At 34.6% G+C, this 19495-nt stretch overlaps 1 protein-coding gene across 3 annotated transcripts in view; it reads left to right on the top strand.

Annotated features, from left to right (window-relative positions):
* LOC138175909 (SRSF protein kinase 2) overlaps positions 1–19495 on the top strand; it is a 99982-nt gene that overhangs the window by 64693 nt on the left and 15794 nt on the right. The window contains exon 14 of one of the 3 annotated variants that reach the window (XM_069106575.1): positions 151–241. The exons of 1 other annotated variant lie outside the window; for it this stretch is intronic. In XM_069106575.1, the coding sequence (XP_068962676.1) occupies positions 151–241 (91 nt within the window). Of the gene's footprint in view, positions 1–150; positions 245–19495 lie in introns of all 3 variants that reach the window. One more of the 3 variants, XM_069106574.1, reaches the window with a different exon arrangement.

Below are 19495 nucleotides of genomic sequence, written 5' to 3'. Positions count from 1 at the left end.
ACATAGGGGATAACTGACTCCTCTGGTAATTGGGTGCATTTCACAATCAGTCTGTTTCTGTCTGTACCAGGCCAGTGTTAGTGTGTGCATGCAACGTACTGATTAAACTGTTGTATGTTTCTGTTTTGCTGGCAATGTTCTCCAATGCAGATCACATAGCATTGATCATTGAACTGCTGGGGAAAATCCCTCGAAAATACGCTATGTTGGGGAAATATTCCAAGGAGTTTTTCACCAAAAAAAGGTAACGGTATTTATGCAATGCTAATTTTTAGCATAATCCCATACCAAAAGGAGAAACTATACATAAGTGTTTGGAAAATAGAACTCTGGAAATTCATGGTAATGAACTTGCAGACCAGAAATAAAACTTAACACAACAGCTTTTATAGTTTGAAGATTTGTAAGAAAATAGTATTTCTGTAGTAATTCCCCATCCTACCTCCACATCTGCTATTTATGAACAAGCCAGAGAATGTGCTGGAGTGACAGCTGTGTGTTTTGGGAAATAATGAGCAACATTCTTTTTGTGTTTAGACCTGAATAAAAAGAGATGATATGATGTTTACAAACCAGACATTTTAAGCCATGCATAATGAAAAAAAGAACCAAAGACTCATCAGTTTGGCAAATTTAATTAATAACCTTAAAATGAAATGCTGGTGAGATTGCAGAGGAGCAAATTCACACATTCCGTGCTGGTGTAATTGTAAATCTCTTAGGCGAGCACTCTAGTAGTTCACAATAAAAGTTATAGAAGTAAATGTACCTTCTCATTTTTCAAATAATCCCATTATTAAGATTATGCCTTGAAAATGTTCTTTAAAAGAAAAAATGCCTTGTTTTGATGACACGATCACAAAACAAAACTGGGAGCAACCCTAAATGTCCAGCAGTAGAGGAATAGTCAAATAAATTGGGAAACATTAATTAATGCTCCACTGTAATGCAGTAAAGATAAACAAATACAGAGACATCCAGAAAGGCTTTAAGAAATAATAATAATAATGAAAAAAGCAGAGGCAGAGAAAGAGTGCACATTAACTTTGACCATATAAAAAGACAAAGTGAATGGGAATGAATCGACAATTAAAGAATGCTGAGAGAGGAATGTAGAAGAAAGGATTAAAAATGCATTTTATATATCGAAACTCAAATTTAAGTAAAAATATTTGTAAGAACAAAAAGGAATGCACAGGAACAAAGAACTCATCCTCCTACTCTGTAACACATAGGGGAGAGCTATATCTCCACCTCAGCCACCCTGCTTCTGGTAATCAGGGGCAAAATGGAGTGAGCCCCTTTCCTGGTAACTCATATTTACTGGAAGCCCTGAACATCTCAGAGTCAAAGACCACAGAGGGCCTATACCAGTGGGACCTGGGGAGGCAAAGTTGATATTCCACATAAAGTATGTCTTCTGGATCTGTGATGTTCTCTGCCATCTGGAGGTGAAGATACAAAACTGACCCAAAGTATAAATTCATTCCATCCTGGGCAACTGGATCACCAGATATTTATTGTCTTAGATATCTGACTTAATTTCCTTTCTGAATCAACCACTTCTGGATTTTGGAGAGAAGGAGCCTGAGACCACCTTTCATCATCTCAAGATCCTGGATTATGTGAAGCCCACTAAGTTATACCTGAAAGGGAATATGATATAGAGGAAAGAGTGCAGGAATTGATGTCAGCAGAATTCTGGGTTCAAATCCCATTTTTAGCAGTGATTGTGTGGTAATGGCAACTGACAGCCTCTTGAGTCTCAGTTTCCTCATCTCAAAAATAAGGTTAATTCTGTTATACCTGTAATACCTCCTGCACAGTCCTGTTGTGAGAGTCAAATGAGATAATGTATGTAAAGCATTTTGCCAGACCTCAAATGCTTTATACATATCAGCTGTGGTGATGGTGGTAGTGGCAATGATGATGATGAAGATGATAATAATGATGACATGTTCATCTCATTCTCTTCTTTTTGTTGAAGCTTAGAAGCAGTCCTAGTAAAAGTAGCTTTCTTCCTACTATTCTTTTATAATTAGTAGTAGGGGTACTGTTGCACAAGTGGATGCAATAACTGCACTTTGTAACTTAATAAAAGGATTTGGATATATGCTTACTGGCAGAATTTTGGGAATTACTCCCGTAGCAAGCAGAATGACACACATGATAAATCCTCATCCTTTTTCTACATGATTTTGATTTTTTCTTCTAGAATTTTTGCATTATAAAAGTTTTTATTCCATTTAGTTTTGAAATTATGAATATTTGGCATGCTGGCATTTAGTAAAATATTTTTGAATTTTTATGATTTAATATTATGTTTGGTTGATGGTGACAGTTTGATCTGTGATAATACTAAAATTCTAGTACAGTTCATTTGTTGAATCCTCTAGGATAGTTTAAGGGTCTACATTTGTCTTTTTATTCAAGATAGTGAGTTTTGGTTATGCATTTCTGGCCACCTAATCATGTCTTTCTAAATATTTTTTTTTGGTCCTACATTATTAGACCTAGAACAATATACTGCAGTTCCCATTTGTTTATATAATGTGCTTTGATCATTAAGGTCAGATTCCTTACTTGGCTTATAATCCCCTCCCCTCCATGTCCTTATACTCAGAATTTCAGTGCTTATTTGATACTCCCTCAAACAGCTTAAGTTTCTCTGTGCATCATCTCCCTCCTGCTTCCATAGCTTCTTTTTTTTCTTCCATTGCATACTGTTGATCTTTCCACTTAACTTTATATCATCTTTGTGTCACTCACAGTTGTTCTAAGAACAATGACCTCTCTCTGCTCATAACCTCTTCATTCATCTTTACCTCTGTTTTACTCCTCCCAAACCTATTTCTTATTTTCTCTGCTGACATTAGTTGGGTCTGTACCATTCCTGTTCTCCTAGTCTATTACCCCTTCCCTAGACTCACTGTTCTCCCTTCACATAATTAACCCTCTGATCAGTTCAACTATGTACTTTCTCCTTTGTTGGATCATTTTGTTATCCTTTCATGAATAATTACTTAGTAAACCCCAGCCTTGGTTTGTCCCTGTCATGTACCTTCTCTGTTCCTGCTTACAAGGACCAAAATACTGTTTGAAAAAAAGTCACAGTCATACTGATATTGCCTAATTGCAGCTGTTTGCACACCTGCACAGCAAACAATATTCTTCCTTTATTAACTATTATCTTCCAGCAGTAGCTGTACTATTTTCTCTTCAAACCTACCCCTTCTTTCTTAGCAGAGAACCTTGTCTCCTATTTAACTCAAAAAATCAAGGCAAATTGTGAGTTCTTTATCCTCCCTCCTTCTAGATCTAAAAATCAGTCATTATCCCCCATCTTCCAACGTTGTTCTATCTTGTGAGGAAAAGGCCATCATTCTCCTTATCAAGATCAACCTCTGCCATTCTGCTTTGGGAATTTATCGCTCCATTTCCTCATGTATTTGGTCTTTCCTTTCTACTGCCTCCTTCTCTGCTGTGCAAATAGTTTGGTGCCAACCTGTTTCTTGAAGCCTTCTTTGGTTGTCCTAATTAGTGCCTTCTTCTTCAATTATATCTTACGTCATGTATAGCTGGGTTTGGTTTCCTCTACTAGAATGTAAGCTCTTGGATGGCTGGTACTAGTTCTCATTTGGTCTTTTTTATTGCCAGTGCTTAACACAGTATCTTGCACACACTAGGCATTTAATTAATTTTATTGAATTGACTACACCATAGGTATGTTCATTGCTGTGTTTTTCTCTCTCTCTTTCTCCCTTCCTCCCTCCCTCCCTTGGACTTCAAATCCAGTGGAATTTCTAGTATATCATGTTGCTTCTCATTCCGAGTTATTTTTACTTTAATTTTAAATTTCTGATTAGCCTTTGACAGTGGGGAAACAGCATGACTTAGTGTCCATAGTACTAAATCTAGAGTTAAGAAAGACATGGGTTTGAATTTTGCCTTAGGTAGGATACTCTGAGACACTGGGGCAAGCCACTTTACATCTCTAAGCCTTAAGTTTGTTCATCTGTAAAATGGGGATAATTATAGCACCTTCTTCTAAGAATTATTATAAAGATCAAATGAAATAATGCATATTTTGTAAACCTTAAATTGTTATATAGATGTTGTTAATAATAATGATGATGATGATGATGGTGATGGTTTCCAGCTTCAGATTTTCTACCCAGTCCTGACCTAATAATACCCAGTTATAGTCTGTAAAGGAATATTTAAATTCACCAGGGGAGCAATAGACTGTAACTTCCTTAAAGTCAGGGACTTTTTTTTATTTCTGTAGTTGTATTCCTAAAATATAATAGGTGCTTCATACGTGTTTGATTGAGCTTTGTAGAAAATGGGAAGCAGTGTGTTATAGTGAAAAGAACCTTGCATTTGAAATCATTGAATCTGAGTTCTTAAGCAAGGTATTTCATCTTTCTGGGCCTCCATTTCCGCACCTATGATGTAAAGGGCTGGCTTAGATAACCTTGCAGGTTTCATTCAAGTCTAAATCCATGATCCTGTGAATCTTATCACAGAAATAATTTTGTTAATAATACTTTTGTAATGCAGATAATATTTCCTTTCAGTCAGGGATTTGTCTACATGGATTTTTATAAAAAAGAGTATCTATGGTAATCCAAAGACATGTGAGTTGTAACCTCTCTTGCTTTAGATGGGTCCCAGAAGGACTTCTTGCCACTACTCTTTGAATAAATTTGTAGAATACAATAAAAATGTGTTTTGTTTTCATGGCTATAACATGAAGATTTGTTCTATATTAGGCAATAGTTCTTTTTCACGTTCTATGAGGATGTTCACTTAGCTGATTCTGTTTTGCAAACAATAGAAATCTGTGAATTCTAGGTGATTGGTTTTCTTGAACTAATTTGGAAAACAAAAATGAATGAAGATATTAACACAAATTATAACTTCTTTCTCTAGGGCATTATTAGAAATGTAGGGAAGGATAGAAGAAGAAATAGAATTTTACCATTTTCGGAGTATAGGTTTATAGTACCTAAACTTTTTTTTTTTTTGCCTTTTGGAGGGCAATTGGAGTTAAGTAACTTGCCCAAGGTTACATGGCTAGTATTTTTATGTGGGTGTTAAGTGTCTGAGGCCAGAACTGAACTCCAGTCCTCCTGACTCCAGGACCGGTGCTTTACTCAATGCGCCACCTAGCCACCCCCAGTACCTAAATTTTTTGATGTAGGGACTATTTAAGACAAAAGAAAAGATAAAAGACAACCTGGTTACCTAGCTGCTCTCAAATACTTTTACTTGCTGGAATAACAAAATTCCCCAAACAAAACAAAAGTTACATCTGAAAATAGTTATCAAAAAGAGCTATTCTTGATGATTAGTGAAGTGAAGTAGCATGGGGTAATGGAACCCAGAAACTATAGGTTTGAATGCCCCCTCAGACACTTAACCAGTTGTGTTACATGAAACAAGTCATTTAACCTCTCTGTCCCTCGATTTCCTCATGTATAAGATAAATGGATTGGATTCATTGAACTCTTAAGGTCATTTTCAGGTTTAAACATATGAGACTATGTATTTATTTAAATAATAATAATTTTTATTATTAATTACTTAGTTTTATGTGATATAAGATTTATTAAATATGTTATAAATTTACACTGAAACCTAAAGTATACAAATTGCCCCATTTTTATCATCATTACAAATTAGGGACCAATCCTCAATTCTGAAAGCCTTCAAAAATAATTTTCTAAAAGCAGCTGATATTGAAGAAAGGAGTGGACAAAAAATTATGAACTTTTGTGATATAGGAGAGAAAATGAGTTTGGGATTTTATTCAGAATAATTAATAGACTAAATGTACAATAATGAATGCTTTAAAAATCCTGTCTCTGTTCTAATGACAAATCCGTTTATCTTAATGATTCACCAGAAGAGAACTGAGAAATGATGTTGTAATGTCAACCCCAGCTAGTTCCACCTTCATTGAAACAGGACACCATTTTAGACATATAGTGAGTGGCAAATATATTGGACAGTGCTGGTCATTAAATAATAGAGAACAAATTTAACTGTGTCCTTAACATTAGAAAGGCTTGTCTGTAAATCCAAAAACAAAGGAAGATTACTTCTTATGACAAAAAACTGAAGATTTTGGAATGATAGGCATTTTAAAGTTACGTTTTGGGGATGTCTCTCTTTGAAATGAGAATTTACATTTTATGATAACCATCTCAATACATTGTCTTATTTTTTCCCAAGCATTTCATTTGTTCTATAGCTCCAAGAAAAGAAAGAACAGACATAAAAAAGACTAGTTTTATCTACTTAACTGACATATAAGAGTAATTATGGGTCGAAACTTTTGAAAGAAACTTTTGAAATTCATGCATATCCTTCTGTCCTTTAGCTGTCCTTCCTATTACAAGTGTATTACTATTGTGGGAAAAGTAAAAGAGGTCTTTTGTACATGAAGAACCTAAAGAAAAAAATGTAACTAGGAAGTTTTAAAGGAAAACACTTTGAAAATTTGTAAATTTTAAAAATCTCAACTTTGGAAAAGATTCTTAGAATCCATCTAATCTAACCCATGCCTGATCAAAAATCCTTTCTGAGGCACTTCCATCAAGTAGTCATTCAAATTTCAGTTGAAAATTTTAGTTAGGGGCAATACTCTATTCTTTGAAGTAGCCCTTTATTACATCTTATTCCTCTTGGAGAGCTCCAGTTGTTTTGGAAGCTTTTTTTTACATCAAGCCTAAATCTACGTCTTGGCAATTTCTAAATATTGCTCCTGGTTTGCCTTCTGGATCCAGGTATAAACAGTCTAAATTCCTCTTCCACAATGTTGCCTTTCAAATGCTTGATGACCAGCTACCACAATCTTCCTGAATTTTCTCTTATCCAAACTAAACATCCCAGGTTCTTTCACTTTGATCCTTGTATGGCATGTGTTTTGTTGAAATGAACTTATGTGGAGACAATCCTTAAAAATAAGATAGTTTATTGAAAAGAAGAAAATAGCAACATCCATAATGTATGAATGCATGTAATGGAAACTACAAAAGAAAGAAGAGAAATGCAGGACAGCACTCTTTTTCTATATTGGTTACATTGTAGTGATTTCTATAGGTATCTAAAAATAACTTGTATATAATACAACTGTTTCTCAGAACAATCGTCCTTTTATTTCTTTGTTGGTAAGCTTATTCGTGAACTAGGTGCATCTATAACATTGGCTTAATATTGGCAGAATTATCTGTTTAGGTTTGGTTCCGGGATATGTACTTGTTCTTGGCAGGAACTAAGGAACTAAAACCATCTTCTGTTAAATTTAACCTACTTAAGACTGTGCTATATTACAATTTAACCTTCACTTATCCATGCAAACTCTCTGTTTTGATACCGTTTTCAAGTATCACATGTTTAAGAGAATTCTACTCTTGAGCTATGTTATCTTGGAATTGTACAGTCCATTAGTGCTTGTATAACAATCATTTCAGTAGTAGCAGTATACCTAACAAAACTAATAATATTATAAGAGGATGAATCAGAAAATTTGGAATACTATTTGCTTTTAAGGAATATGCCTTGAAAATGTTCCTTTTCCTGACTTCCCAATGCAATTCAGATACTGGATAAGATTAAGGATTTGGACAAACACATATTGCAACACTTAGCATTTAGTTAATATCCATCTAAATTCTTTGTCTTAGCTTTAGTTGTCTATTTGATAGAGTCTTTTTTTTTTTTTTTTTGCTTTTTAGAGGGCAGTTGGGGTTAAGTAACTTGCCCAAAGTCACATGGCTAGTTTTTTGTGTTAAGCGTCTGAGGTTGGATTTGAACTCAGGTCCTCCTGACTCCAGGGCCGGTGCTCTATGTGCCACCTAGCCGCCCTGAGTCATTTACTTCTGAGAAACATTTTGCTCTGGAAATTCTTTGTCAAAGGGATTTGTCCTTGACTGTTATCCACTAATTGTCCAAATTGGTTCTCTTAAACTCAGAGACATATATCCCTAAATTAACATCTCAGTGTCTTTAACTGGAGTTAGGCTTGTTTTTTAGGACATATTGGTAGAGGTATGTTTTCTAGAAGATCCATTTTCTAGATTTGAGATCACTTTAATGCTCCTTAAGTCTACTACAATAAGAAGACTTGGTATGGTTTAGTAGGACCTCAAAAAAATCTACTCACATTGGTCTTTCAGTAGTGAGTGAGAACCAGTGCAAGTCTTATAGAGTTAAACTTATAAACTTCAGAGTTATAGGACGAACATCAAATTAAGCTACATGTGACTCATTTGAAAATATGGAGAGTTTAAGTTTTCACATACCATTTGTCCTTTCTGTCTTTACCTGAACCATGTATATGGTAGGAATAATACTATCTAAAAGCTTAAGGAAGAGTCATTAAAAGGATCTGTGAAGAACTGACTTTGTAAGAATAAGTCCTTCTTGTCTCTCTGTTGACAGAGAGACATAAAATAAAAAGGGGGAGAACATCAGTCTCCCATTTAAGAAAAGCTTACAAAAATAACATACAATTTTTGAAACTATTTGAACTAATTTGAAAACTGACTTTTTAACCAAGTAATTAGACTACCCTGCATACTTATTTTTAAAAGTTTTTGAAAAATGCTTTAAAAACCTCACTGTACTCTCTCTGATCTATTATGTGGTATGACAAGGGAATTCTGTTTGTGTTCTACTTGAGGACCACAAGTATTTCCCTTATCTTTTCCTACTGTATATACATATAATGTATATACCTCCAGGTATAGTAGTTTAAGTTATTTTGTGAATGGGATGGATAGCATTTATGTCCTCTTTATCTTTTCATTTAAAAAAATTTTTAAAGCATTTTTTTTGCTTTTTTGGAGGGAAATTGGGGTTAAGAAATTAATTAATTAATTGGGGTTAATTGGGGTTGCCCAAAGTCACACAGCTAAGTTTTTTTTGTATTAAGTGTCTGAGGTCATATTTGAACTCAGGTCCTCCTGACTCCAGGGCCAGTGCTCTATTCACTGCGCCACCTAGCTGCCCCTTTTAAAGCATTAATTAAAACAATTGTGTATATGAAAGCCTCAATGCTACTTGAGACATTATAGGAAATTACTAAAGACCATTACTAAAATATATCCAAAGTCTGAGTATTTAGGCATGTATATGGGCAATCAAATGGATTTTCTCATTGTCCCTAGTACAAAATATAAAATATATCATTTAGGTGCATCATCTCTACTTGACCTTTTCCACTGTATTCTTCATTGACCCAACAGCAGATCTTCTAAGTCTACTAATGCTATTACTGCTATCATGCGTTCGTTATGTGTAATCTTTGGAAAACATTTGAAAGCAAAACACGTTTCTCTTAGTTTTCAAGTCAGAAGAGCCTAATCTTGTTGCTTCTCCTGAAGTGAAATTTACTAATCTATTAAGAATTAACTGGAGTTAATCTTCCTGTTCTTGTCTTATATAAAAGAGATATGACACTTTTTTCAAACTAAATTCTTGACATCTTTTTTAACCTGTTACAAGTTTTATTATAGAGTGCCAGTTAACTATAAAATACAAAGTTTATAGATGGTTTCTTATAATGTCAGAAAAAAAGTTTCCAATTTAGTTTTTCAAGAGCTTGCAGAGTCACAATCTATTCTAATTCCTTTTAGATGATTTTGCTTATAACTTACCTAGGTAATTTAATCACAACTTTATCCCTCTTTGAGGAGATATGCTAACATGTAATACAATAAATATACTGACCATGACTACAAATATTCCCGCATGGTGCTCGATCGCAAAACATAACGTAACTCTCCTTATAGAGGATAGAAGCAAAGCATTTATTTAGATACCAGAAAACCAAATCCCAACACCAGGAAACCGAATCCATCATAGCAACATAGAAGTTAATGTAGTGTAGCTGAGAGCCACACCATCCTTTAGTCTTCCCCAATATAAGATCAATATTTACTCACAAACCTACCTGTCTCCTTGCCTAAGGATAATTTTGTCTGTGTATTTCTTTAATCTGAGCTAGGGTTTGGCCAATTTCCTTTTTTCCTTGAAGGTGGGCAAACTTGGATACAATGTTTCAGGAGCATCTGTAGGGGCAGCCCTTACTTCTCTATTTCATCTGACATTAAGTGCCTTAATCTCGGTAAATTTTGTATAGTTCATTAGTTGGAATACCATCAATTTTTCCAAAATCAGCCAATGCTCTCAATAGAGCAGTAAGCAATTCTTTTCTTGGCAGTCTATTCTTACTTTGAATCTGCTGGCCATTTACTTTTCTCTCTCGAGGAAATTTATCTTTTCCCTATTCTCCCAAGTCACTTAGCTGTGAAATCTTCTTATCCAGCCCTCTGAAAGAGGGTGCCCTATTTCACCAATTAGTAGAGTCAGAAGTAGGTACTTATAAGCAGGAGGAGCTGTCTTCATCATATTTCTATGAGGAACTGCTAGACATAATCTTGTAGATAGATATACAACCACCAAAACCTACCAGGATTTATCAGACTCTCACCACAATTACTAAATAGATTTCCTTTTAGTTCACAAGTCCAGGCTCTATTTAGTTTGCTTTGCTCTAAATTTCTGCAAAGGGGGAAGGAATATTTTCTTTTGCCTCTTTTTCTCTTTACATTCCTAACCTGGCCAGCTCAGCAGAAAAGGTTCCCACTCTTTTCTTGCTTGTTAAGAAAACAGAACTTTAAAGTTTCTGAAAATTTTCTGAAAAAGATAGTTGAATCATGAAAGACTTGGGGATTTCTTTGCCATACCTACTGAGATTTTCTATGAATAGAGGCAAACAAGAATTTAGGTTCTTCAGCTAATTGAAAAGAAGCAAAACAAAGATAAAAAGAACCTCATGATCAGAGATACAGAATTATAATAGTAGCAGGAACAGTTGGAATCATAGGAATAAAATACTTATTTGCAGCTCTTAATTATCATTCAAAGCAATACACAGGCTGAACTTTATCTAATTTTCCTTTAAGATTGGGTTAATACAGGGGAATTGCCCCTTTTTGATATCTCCTTGTTTTGCTAAATCTTCTATTACTGGTTGTATTCCTTCATTCTGAGCTTTGGACAAAGAGTTTTATATATGACCATGACTTATCCTTGTAATTACTGATTATAATTGATTCGGTTCCTTTAAAAAAAAGAAAACCTGACAGTATTATTATTAGAGTAGGCCCACAACAGAGAATTGGTTTCCTTCAATACACTTCATGCTTTATCAGCTTGGAATCAAACTGTCATTTTTCCCTATCCTTCTTATGAACCTGAAGATATAAATCAGGGTGTTTTTCCAGCATGAGATGAAACTACCACTCACCCCTCCCACCCCCTTTCTGGATCAGAAGATACATAGTAACTAAATCAGGTACATTTGCTCCTGAGAGTTCCAAAAACCTCCCTTCTGATGTCTAGAATGTGATAGCCCATAATTTATACAGCAGGTCTCTTTCCAACAGATTATGAATTAGGTAGTAAATGAATTATTTTCAATTAGAGGTCCTATGAGGATGGAAGATTGAGAGTGTTTTAATTGTCTTCAGTATTTTTTCTGACTATCCAAATAATTTCTGATTTGTGGGAAGCATAATATTCATCTCAAAGACACCAATAATTCATTTACTTTGGATTCGGGGTTACTAAAAATCCCTTTAGATAAACCAGCGTGCCTTCTTTTAAATTAACAATTTGCCCCTACCACTGTAAATTTGGCCTCTCATAAGTATAAACATTCTGGACATTTCAGAGAGATATTTAACTTCTTGAGAGAGACCTCCCAACAACATACCAAGGTTCCCATATTTCTTCAATATTTAAGCCAGTGGAGACCCAGGCAGAATCTCTTTCAAGGCTGCACAGCCCATTTTCCAATTTACACTACTTAGACTCTAGTTTCTTCCCAGGTTTGTACCTCCCAAGACTCTAGTCAATGAATGATGTCCTAGCAGTAAGACTTTAGAAATTCAGGGTCTCTTACCGAGAAAGTGGTCACAAATATCCACAGGAATTCACTTAAATTTTTTTTAGAGGGGTAGCAGTTATGGTTAAGTGACTTGCCCAAAGTCACCAAGCTAGTGAATTGTCTGGGTCCAAATTTGAACTTGGGTCCTTCTGAGTCGGGGGCTGTGCTTTCTCCACTGTGCCACCTCACTGCCCCTGACTGCTCTTCTAATAGCCTGAGAAGTCTGCCAACTACATTCAGTTGTTAGATCAAAAATACCTATGTGGGGACAATCCTTGAAATGATGGCTTATTGAAAAGAGGAAATTAGCCCCCAGAGTATATGCATGTGTGTAGGTAGCCTGAACAGACGACACAAGAAATGTACCACACACTTTTTTTTTTTAATGCAGGTAAACAGAGTAGTTACTCCTTTAGGTATTGAAAAATTATTCCTACATAATGCACCTGTTTCTCAGAGCTTACTTCAATACGACTATTTTTTCAGATCTTATTTCAATATAACTACTTCTCAGAACTGTCATTCCGTTATTTCTTTGTTAGTAAATTTATCATGACCTAGGTGCATCTATAATGTTGGCTTAACATTGGCAGAACAATGTGTTTAGGTTTTATTCTGGGACTTACACCTATTTTTGGCAGGCAGACTACTTCTTGAAACTATACTATGTTATAATTTAACCTCCTTAAGACTACATTGTATTACAATTTAACCCTCAGTTATCCTTATGTATGGCTAATTCCTTTTTCATAGTTGCCCCTTTTTGGACATGATAGTCATTTTTTGGAGATGATACAGCTTGTCACCATCCTTCCTAAGATGTGGCCTTTTGAATTGAATATATTCTTTAATCCAACCAAGTTACATTGGGACAATCATGTCCCATGTTCTGGACTCTGTGTGTGTCTCTCTTTCTCTTTCTTCCTCTCCCTTTTTCCCCTTTCCTCTTTGATTTTAAATGAATGTATATTTTCCTAATTACAGCAATATTTGAAAAACAGGAATACATATAAATACAGAATTCAGTCTGTGGAAGCATACTATGATGAGGCCTCATACTTTGTTTCCTCCTTAGGTTACATGCTTCAGAATAACATTTGGGCATTACTGTGGTCTGAAGTTCTGGTCTAACCCACTAGAATAAGAAATCCTTATCTGTCTTTCTTTAACTATGAACTTTCAGACAGTGCACTGAAATACTTTTATATCATTCTTACCAAAAGCCTAACCTGTTTGTTCTGAAGGGAGGGCCTTGATCAGCCAGGATGGATTCCTACCTAAAGTGATTATTAGGATTATGATCAGACTCTGAGATTATTGATGAATTCACATCCTAAAAAATGTCTCTTGAGTTCCCCTTTGATTATACAAAAGTAATATTCTTTGGAAAGAGTAGTCAAATGAAAAATTGAATAATTTTAGGAAAGTGGTTCCTCAGGGTATGCTAAAAGTTAAATGATTATTGATCTATTTGTTGAAGCAACATGTTAACCCTGTTATTTATATCTTACTATGGAATTTTATCCTTGTGAGAAAACTATTAATTGTAACTTTGAAATGGTGTGGGTCAGAGAGAGATTTTTTAAAGGCATCATGGATTTCCATATTTTTTTGCTTCTTAAGCAGAAATGCTGAGTATAATTGTCTCTGGCAGATTTGTGTCCATAACAGAGTACACAGTATTTTTCATGAAAAGTATAGAATGAGTATATGTTCTTATTTAGCGGCTTAGATATTTGCCATGTACAGTTCTACTCAAGGGACTCTAAATGAAATTTTGACTGAAGCACTGAGTCAGACCGACACTTTGATGGTTGGACATTGGGATAGCTGAAAAGAAATACCTTTTTAGCCTCCGTGTCTCTCACCTTTGGGATAGCATAAGAACAGCCATTACATGGTATGATGGTTCTGTGATTACCTCAAGATGAGAACTCTTTCCATTGGTGCAGATAAGAGCTCAGACATGCCTCTTCTACTCTGTCCTCCTAAGGAGGTCATCTACTTAGAGGGAGCTAGATCTGGAATTAGGAAGACCAGAGTTTAAATCCATTTTTAGATATACACTAGTCGTGTGACCCCACCTGGGCAAGTCACTTAACCTCTGTATTGCTTCAGTTTCCTCAACTAGAAGATGATGATAATAATAGCATCTGTCTTACAGGATTATTATGAGAATTAAATGTGATAACATTTGTAGTGTTTAACAATAGTGTCTGGCATATAGTAGGTGCTTAATAAATTCTTGTTCCCTTTCCCCCACTAATGAGAGCCAGGGTGGCTTAGTGGATAGTTAGCCTTTTTAGACTAAATACTTTTTAGACCTAATGCTTTTGGTCTGTCATAAGTATAAACTAATACTCTGTGACCATGAGCACAGTCACTTAACCTCTCAGTAATTTCTCAGTTGTAGCCTCTGGCCAGGATGGTTTCCTGAAAGGAGGCAGATCAGTCTGCTCAACTCTTAACTCCCACCAGATCAATAGGGATCAAGAAATCTGGTGAAGAAATTTACTATAATAAGTGATTTCTTCCATTCTGGAACTTTGTAGAGTTAGCCAGAAGCTCATGAAAAATAAGAAAAGGAGTTACCATTGAAGGTAGTGTCAGCCAGTGCAGGTTATAGGCTGAGTGGCCTCCCATTGGAAACAGAGATAGGTCAGAAAAATGGATTAAACTGCAAGGTTTTGTATTCAGAGATGAGTTGAGTGCTCCCTGGAAAAAGTCCCAAAGTAGTGTGAAATCTCCACTGTGATCACCAGAGAGGTGACCTTTGAGTCCTAAGGAGTGACAGCAACTATTGCTTTATACCTTTGTTCAGAGTGGGACAGTCTGGGTCAGATATATTCGGACTCCAGATGCTCAAGGTCCCCTGAAGTTCCCACCACTCTGCTTTGTGATGTCATAGAACATCCTGGAAAAGCAGTACTTTTAACTTCAAGGGTGGGAGAAGGGTACCGACACAGAGAGGTGGATATGTTAGCAATAATTAGGAAAAAGAATCAGGTCATTGAAATATCTTTTAAAAATTCACAGAGGAGAACAGAAAGAAGTTTAGAAGGAAGCACAGATGAGCAGGATAGTTTTGAATATAACATGTGAAACTTATTATATGCTTAAATATACAAGTAGTATGAAATATGAACATTGAAAGTTTCATATGTTCTTTTTGTATTCTGTGTGCATGGAAATATTCATGGTTTTTTTTGTTAGATTTATGTTTCTAAAATTAGTAATAGGAATGTTGAACAGCACAGCCAAAGACAGTGTTGAAGCATTCCACCTTCCTCCAAATAGGACCATAGATTTAGATCTGAAAGAGATCTGAAAGAGATCTGTTAGGTCCTCAAGCCAATCCCCTCATTTTTAAAGGTAAAGAGATTTAGACTGAAAAGGATCAAGTAAACTCGTCCAGGATCAAACAGCTAGTATCTGAGGCAAGATTCAAACCCATGTCTTCCTGATTCCCAAGTCCAGTGCTCAATCCACTATACCTTACCTTTAATGACTAATCTTTGGGAATTATTCAGTCTAATCCATATCTACTTATTTGTACCCTTACTCAGCCTACATTTCTCTCTAGGATGAGAGATGATTAGATGATTTGCTAAAATCTAGACATCCTTTTTTTTTTTTTGTCATTTCCCTTATCTATTAGTCAAGTATGTTGGAAATAAAGGAAACAGGGTTAGCCTGACATGACATGCACTTGATGAAGTTTATATTGGTCTGTTGATTTGAACACATTAAAGGTAGTTGGGTGCTCCCCTTTCTCCTCACTTTATCATGAGTTTCAACTCTTTATCCATTTTTGTTATATCCTTTGCTGACTAAAGATTGATTTCCCTTGAATATAGAACATTGAAGAAAAAAGTTTAAGTAAAATACTAGCAAAGAGACCAAAACCACCTTTCACAAAGATCATACATTATGACAAGGTTGAGTTTATATCAGGATATATAAGGTTGGCTTAATAATAGGAACACTATAAATGTAATAAACCATATTAATTACAGAATAAGTCATATAAGTAAGTAATATAAGGTACAAAATAAGCTTTTGATTTCTGTTAAACCCATTTCTGTTAAAAATGTGGAATATTTTTGGATATGGAAATAAATGGAACTTATTTTAAAATAATAAATATCTAAATATTTATAATACCCATTTCTGTTTTTTAAAAACCCATTAAAGAAAAGTAATGGACATTCATTTAAAATGTTAAATATCTAAAAGAAAGAACTACCATCCTATATAATGAGGATAAAATGGAATCTTTTCAAATAGAATCAGAGATGAGATAAGGATACCCATTGTTACCTTATCTATTTGACCTAATATTGAAATTATAACAATAAGATGAGAAAAAGAAATTGAGGGAATAACCATAGGTAAAGAAAAAATAAAATTATCTATTTGTAGATGATATGGTAGTATAAAGAATCCTAAAGCATCAGCTAAAAATTAATTGAAAAAAATAACTTCAACAAACTTGTAGAATATGAAATAATCTCACATAAATCATTAGTATTTCTATATAAGGCCAATAAAACAGAATAAAAAGAGAAATTCTATTTAAAGTTACTATGAAATTTACAAAATACTAGTAAATCTGTCTACCAAGATATACATAGCTATATAAATGTGTTTACAAACTGCTACTTACTGAAATAAAGACCTAAACAATTAAATGTAATGAAATCTATCTAGAGGCATAAAAAGATCCAGGCTCTCAAAGGAAATAATGAATAAATGTGAGAACAAAGCAAGTTTAGCAATGTTAGACTACAAATTATACAACAGAGCAGTAATTCAAGATAATTTGGTACTGGTTACAAAATAGATTGGCCAGTGGAACAGATTAGGTTCACAACCTATAAAAGCAAATGAATGTATCTAGTACCTAATATTCAGGTCCCTGGGATAAGGACTCCTTATTTGATGAAGATGACTGGAAAAATTTAGATGCTCCTGTGGAAGAAATGTTATTTAGTCCAGCACTTTGCACCTTATACCCAGATGAGTTCCAAATTAATATTGAATATAATAGATCATATTACATAAAAAGTTGCACCATAAACAAGTTAGAGAGAAACATGGAAAAAATTTCCTCCCAAGGTCTATGGATAGCATACAAATTCAGGAACAAACAAGGGATGAAGAGGGATCACAAAGGACAAAATGCATAATTTTAATTACATAAAGTTGTGGAGTTTTTGCTTTAACAAATCAAGGAAAGCTAAGATTATAATGGAAATAATTAATTAGAAAAACATCTTTGCAACAAGCTTCTCTGACAAAAAGGTCTCATTTCTAAGATGCATAAGAAATTGATTCAAATTCAGAAGAATAAGAGCTATTTCTCGATTGATAAATGGTTGAAGGATACAAAGACAGTTCTCAAAGGTAAGAAACTGAGACTCTTTATAGCCATATGAAAAAAATGCTGCAGTCACTACTAATTAGAGAAACACAAATTAAAGAAATTTGGAGGTTCCATCTCATACCCATCAGATTGGTCAAGATTGCAAAAAGAAAATTATAAATGTTAGAAAGGCTGTGAAAAAACAGATACTTTGAAGCTTTACTGATGAGCCTTTGATAATGGTAATGGGTACAACCATCTTGAAAAACAGTTTGGAATTATACATAGAAAGTAGCGTATAATTTGTACCCTTTGACCCAGTCATACCACTGATGGAACTGTACCCAAAATTGATCAAAGAAATAGGAAAAGGTCTTTATATACACATTTATAGCAGTTCTTTTTTTGTGATGGAAAATATTAGAAATGAAAAAGATGCTCATTAATTTATAAGTGGGTAAAAAAGTTATGGTATATGAACATGATAGAATGCTGTTGTATTCTATATAAGTAATAGAGGATTTCAAAGAGATAGACAAAGACATGAACTGATGAAAAGTGAAGAAGAATCAGAAGAATTTATATGATAAACGCCAATAATATAAAAACAATTTTGAAAACATTTATAAACTGATGAAAATGGATGAGGAGAACCAGAAGAATTTTACAAGAATGTAAAGACAATATTGAAAGCTGTAAGAACTATGATGTATATACAATGACTATCCATGATTCCAGAGAATCGATGATGAAATCTACTACTTACCTCTTGACACAGATGAAATATTTAAGAGGCAGAATAAGACAGATAATTTGTATACAGCCAATGAGAGAATTTATTTTCCTTGACACTATGTATATCTGTTACAATGAATTTGTTTTTCCTTTCTTTTTCCTCCAGCAGGTATGGGATGGGAATGAAAATAGATGTCTGTTATTTTAACAAATAATTAAAGAAGAGAATCAGAGGGAGGGTGCAACTAATGTAGAATGTTAAATGCACTTTCAGATAAGATTGATCTATTTTTACTTTTGCTTAATTGTTTTCCTTTCTTACAAGAGAATTATCATGAAATAGGGATAATCTGTTAATATTTGTAATGTAGAAACAAAATACCAAAACTTTATTTTTAAAAAAAAAATCAGAAGCAAAATTACAGTTGGTTAGTTATACCTTATTGTCATCAGTTAACCCAACCACTCTATGAATAGTATTCCTGTCATTTCATTGATATTCCTCCCTGTTCATCTTCAAAAAGCCCTTTTCATTGCCCTTTAGCATTCATTGTCAGCCTCAGTTAATTTGACCTTTAGTACTCCTGATACTACTTATGTAGGACCATACAACTCTTTTATATTTGTGTTTTCTCTGCTTCCATATTTTTGCAAGCCTTTTTAAAAATCTGAATTTGTAGCTTCCTGTTGCAACCACATAATATCTCTTTTTCTTTCTTTTTCTCTCTTCCTTACCAAAATAATTTCTTTAGCATGTTGAATTTTATGTTAGGGAACTTTGCACCCATTTTAGTCTGATTTCCCATGTAGAATTTAGGTTAATGGATCCTGTTGATCTTTTCCATGACTCCACTGTCCCCACTTTGCATGACCATGAAATCTACTTTCCGCAAACCTGCAGTGCACTTCAGACCACGTTCAAAGAAACATCGTTTATCTTATAAATTGTAAAATGGAGTGATTCTTGTTCCCAACGTTTCCCTTTACACCTCCATAATCAATTCTCTATTCCACTTATCATGAACTCTTCTAAACATTTATGTTCCTCTTCAAACTTCCCTCAATCTCTTACCCCAATCTCTTACCTGAGGATGTTCCTTCATACTTCACTGCAAATATTTGAGGCCATTCACTGAGAGTTCTCTCTTCTCTTCTTTTCACATCACTCAGAAATCTTCCTTCACTAGCTACTCCTTCCCCTATCTCTCATGAAGAAATGGCCCTTCTTAGCAAGGCAAATACTTCAACAGGCATTCATAATCCAATAACCTCTCATCTTCAACAGATTTCTTCCTTTATTATTCTTTTTTGTTTAATTTGTATTTTTGGAGGGGGAAGGGCAGGACAATTGGGGTTAAGTGACTTGCCCAAGGTCACACAGCTAGTAAGTGTTAAGTGCCTGAGGTCTGATTTGAACTCAGGTTCTCCTG

This window comes from Petaurus breviceps, unplaced genomic scaffold, assembly GCF_028583685.1.
Source record: "Petaurus breviceps papuanus isolate PSGF00001 unplaced genomic scaffold, PetGlider_PUasm1.0 79, whole genome shotgun sequence".
NCBI lineage: Eukaryota > Metazoa > Chordata > Mammalia > Diprotodontia > Petauridae > Petaurus > Petaurus breviceps.
The sequence above is the reverse complement of the archived record's forward strand: the minus strand, read 5'-3'. Positions and strand labels throughout refer to the sequence as shown.